Raw genomic sequence first — 3,282 nt, forward strand, 5'->3', positions numbered from 1 at the left:
AACATCTCCGGACAGCCATGACCTCTCAGATATGATGGACAGAGGCTCAGCAACTTCATCCACCAGCTCCCTCAGGACCTGTGGATGGACCTTATCAGGTCCCACAGACTTGTGCATCTTCGGGTTCTTTAGATGGTCCAAAACCTGCTCTTCTCCTTCAGTGGGGTGTCCTTCATTCTCCCAGGCCCTGCTTTCAGCTGCTGTGGCCTTTGTGATAAGGCTGGATCACTTGCCAGAAAAGACTGATGCAAAGAAGTCCTTGAGAACCTCAGCCTTCTCAATATCCTGCCTAGCTAAGTCTCCTCTTTCCTTCAGGAGAAGCCCTACATTTTCCTTGGTTGTCCTTTTATCCCCAGCATACCTAGATAAGGTATTTCTTATTGCTCTTTACATCCCTGGTGAGATTTAATTCTATCTGGGATTTGGCTTTCTTGACCTGACCCCTGGCTGCTTGGACAACTTCTATGTAGTCCTGCCATGGTACCTGCCCGAGCTTCCACCCTCTCTATGCTTCCTTCTTATGTTTGAGCTTTTCTAGGAGCTGCTTGCTCATCCACACTGGCCTCATGGAGTTTTTACCTGATTTCCTCTTAACTGGCATGCATTGCTCTTGGGCCTGGAGGAGGTGCCCAGGTGGCCAAGAAGACCAAGAGCGTCCTGGCCTGCATCAGGAATAGTGTGACCAGCAGGACCAGGGAGGTGATCCTGCCCCTCTGCTCAGCCTCGGTGAGGCTGCACCTTGAGCACTATGTGCAGGTTTGGGCACCACAGGATAGGAAGAACACAGAGGTGCTGGAGAGGGTGCAGAGTAGGGCAACAAGGCTGATGAGGGGTCTGGAGAACAGCTCTATGAGGAGAGGCTGAGGGAGCTGGGGCTGTTCAGCCTGGAGAAGAGGAGACCTCATTGCTGGCTATAACTACCTGAGAGGAGGTTGTGGTGAGGTGGGTGTTGGGCTCTTCTCCCTGGAGACCAGTGATGGGATAAGAGGAAATGGGGTCAAGCTGTGCCAGGGGAGGTTCAGATTGGATATTAGGAAAAATTTCTTCACAGAAAGAGTGGTGAGGCCTTGGAACTGGCTGCCCAGGGTGATGGTGGAGGCACCATCCCTGGAGATGTTCAAAAATGGGTGAAAGTGGTGCTGAGGGAGGTGGTTTAGTGGTTGGGTGACAAGGGATAATGGATTAAAACTGGAGGAGGGAAGATTTAGGTGACACATTAGGAAGAAATTCTTCCCTGTAAGGATGGTGAGACACTGGAACAGGCTACCCAGAGAAGCTAGTGACAGAAAGATGCCCCAAGTCTGAAAATCCAGATCCTGAGCCTGCTTTGGGGTCCATCCCTGAGTAGCACTGGGAAACCCTTAACCCATCCTCCTGCAGGGCCAGCAGTCCTCTTCTGTCCCCCTTTATGCAGCTTGAAACAAGGAGAGGGCAGAAATGGATAGCTTCCCTTCAGGGACAGGCAGTGTAGGGTACTGGAGAAGGACAACAGCTGTGAGCACTTGCTGCATCCCTGGTGTTCAGGCTATGGAGGCTCCAACAGGAGGGAGGACCTGGGTCCTGCAGACAAGGTTCTCCCTGGCTCTGCCATTAGATTGTGCTGGACTTGCTGCGCCGGAGCAGGCAGACGGCAGTCGCCAGAGATGTCAGGGTGGTGAACACGAAGAGCAGGATGAGGATGACCCAGTAGTTGTACATCATGCTTTTGTGGGAAGAGGGCTTCTCTGCTGGGATCATGTTGGTGAGGTTCAGCATGTAGCCCAGGGCCCAGCCAATGGAGGTTTCTCCTGCCTGTGGAAACAGCATGGCATGGGCACCACCTGGTCAACCCAGCTCCACCAGCCTCAAAATACCTTCCAGGGATGACCTCAGTGTCAGCCCAAGGGAGTGAGGGAGTCCACGCCACCCTGAGTCCTTGCTTGCCCACAGGTCAAGCCAGCCCAGACATGAAGCAGTGACCATACTGTGCGGAGCTGGGCTCATCCGATGGGAGCAAGATCTTGTCGGCTTAGGCCAGTCCTGATCTTACTGCCCATCTCATGGCTCATGCAGGTGAGGGCAAAGTTGGGACCCTGCCCTGAGATAACTTCCCAAAAAGCCTGAGCAAAAGGTTGCTTCAGATGGCTGGTGTCTTGAGGGCCAAGGAAGGACTGGAGGACCTGACTCCATGACCACAGCTTAGCTCCTTTTTTTTTCCATCTCCTAGAAGATCCACCCAAAAACTGGGAGTCCCATCCTGCCCCTGTTCCCTGAAATATTCTTCTGCAGGTCTTTTGGCCTAGCTCCAAACAGATACCTTGGCATGAGCATGTGCTCTGGTGTTACCCACCTTCTTCTGGAATGCAATGTTGGGGAAGGAATGGTTGTTGAAGTTATAGCCTTTGGTGGTGAGCAAATAAACAAATGTGCTGACAGCGCAGTAATCCGGCAGCCTCTTCTCCAGCGTGGGGGCTTTCTGGAGCAGCTGGATGGGAGGCATGGAGGGAGAGAAAAGGGGTCAAGCCAACAGAGTCCAGGCTTTCTTTCTGTGGCCTGAAGCTTTGTCTGGTCGCATGTGGCTGGCCAAAGTGCTGCTCATACCCACCTGAGTCTCTCCTGGTGCCATGTAGGAGCTGTCACCCACCCTCCCCCTGCTCCATGGGTGCCAGGACATCTTGCCCCCTGGAAGGGCTGCTCTTAGAGCCCAGGTGATGATGCCCATGAGGAGCAGCCCTCTCCTCCCCACTGTGCCCAACGAGCCCACCTCGCTCCAGCTGGTGGCACAGATGGTCTCGGCAGCATCTCTCAGGTCACTGGGCAAGTGTATGGGTCTCCCCATCACTGTCTGGATGAAGTCAACCGTGTAGAAGAAGGCAGAGAAGGCCTGATGGAGGAAAGGAGGCAGCTGTGGGACAGGCTGGCAGCAAACCCTCTCAAGGTGAACAGCTGTGGTGGGCACAAGTGACCACCCTCACAGAGTTGGGGGTCTGGCTTTGCCAGGCATGATGCTGAGGCCTGGGGACACCTGCCCACCCAACAGCCAGGCCAACACCCTGCTCCATGGCAGGACTTACGATGAAATTTCCCGAAACCTCCGGCTGGAAAATGCCATCGAAGGAGCAGCGGGAGAAGGAGCAGGTGGTGAAGTCGAAGAGCTTGCTGACGTGCAGAGTGCAGAGGCTCCCATTCCCGGTGCCAACCACAGTGATGGTGGTGTTGAGGGCAAGGCTGGGCCTCTCCTTCTCTGTGCAGGGGCTGTTGTAGACACTGCTCAGCAATATGCTCTTGTTGTAGCCTGTGGGC

At 54.3% G+C, this 3,282-nt stretch overlaps 1 protein-coding gene across 1 annotated transcript in view; it reads right to left on the bottom strand.

The window, feature by feature from the left end:
* Positions 1–1,590: 1,590 nt before the first annotated feature.
* ENTPD2 (ectonucleoside triphosphate diphosphohydrolase 2) overlaps positions 1,591–3,282 on the bottom strand; it is an 11,744-nt gene continuing 10,052 nt past the window's right edge. Inside the window, exons 6-9 of the mRNA XM_010007873.1 lie at positions 3,054–3,282; positions 2,744–2,863; positions 2,330–2,464; positions 1,591–1,791 (exon numbers count right to left, since the gene is read on the bottom strand). Coding sequence (XP_010006175.1) covers positions 1,591–1,791; positions 2,330–2,464; positions 2,744–2,863; positions 3,054–3,282 — 685 coding nt within the window. The remainder of the gene's footprint in view (positions 1,792–2,329; positions 2,465–2,743; positions 2,864–3,053) is intronic.

This window comes from Chaetura pelagica, unplaced genomic scaffold (assembly GCF_000747805.2).
Source record: "Chaetura pelagica isolate M959 unplaced genomic scaffold, ChaPel_1.0 scaffold252, whole genome shotgun sequence".
NCBI lineage: Eukaryota > Metazoa > Chordata > Aves > Apodiformes > Apodidae > Chaetura > Chaetura pelagica.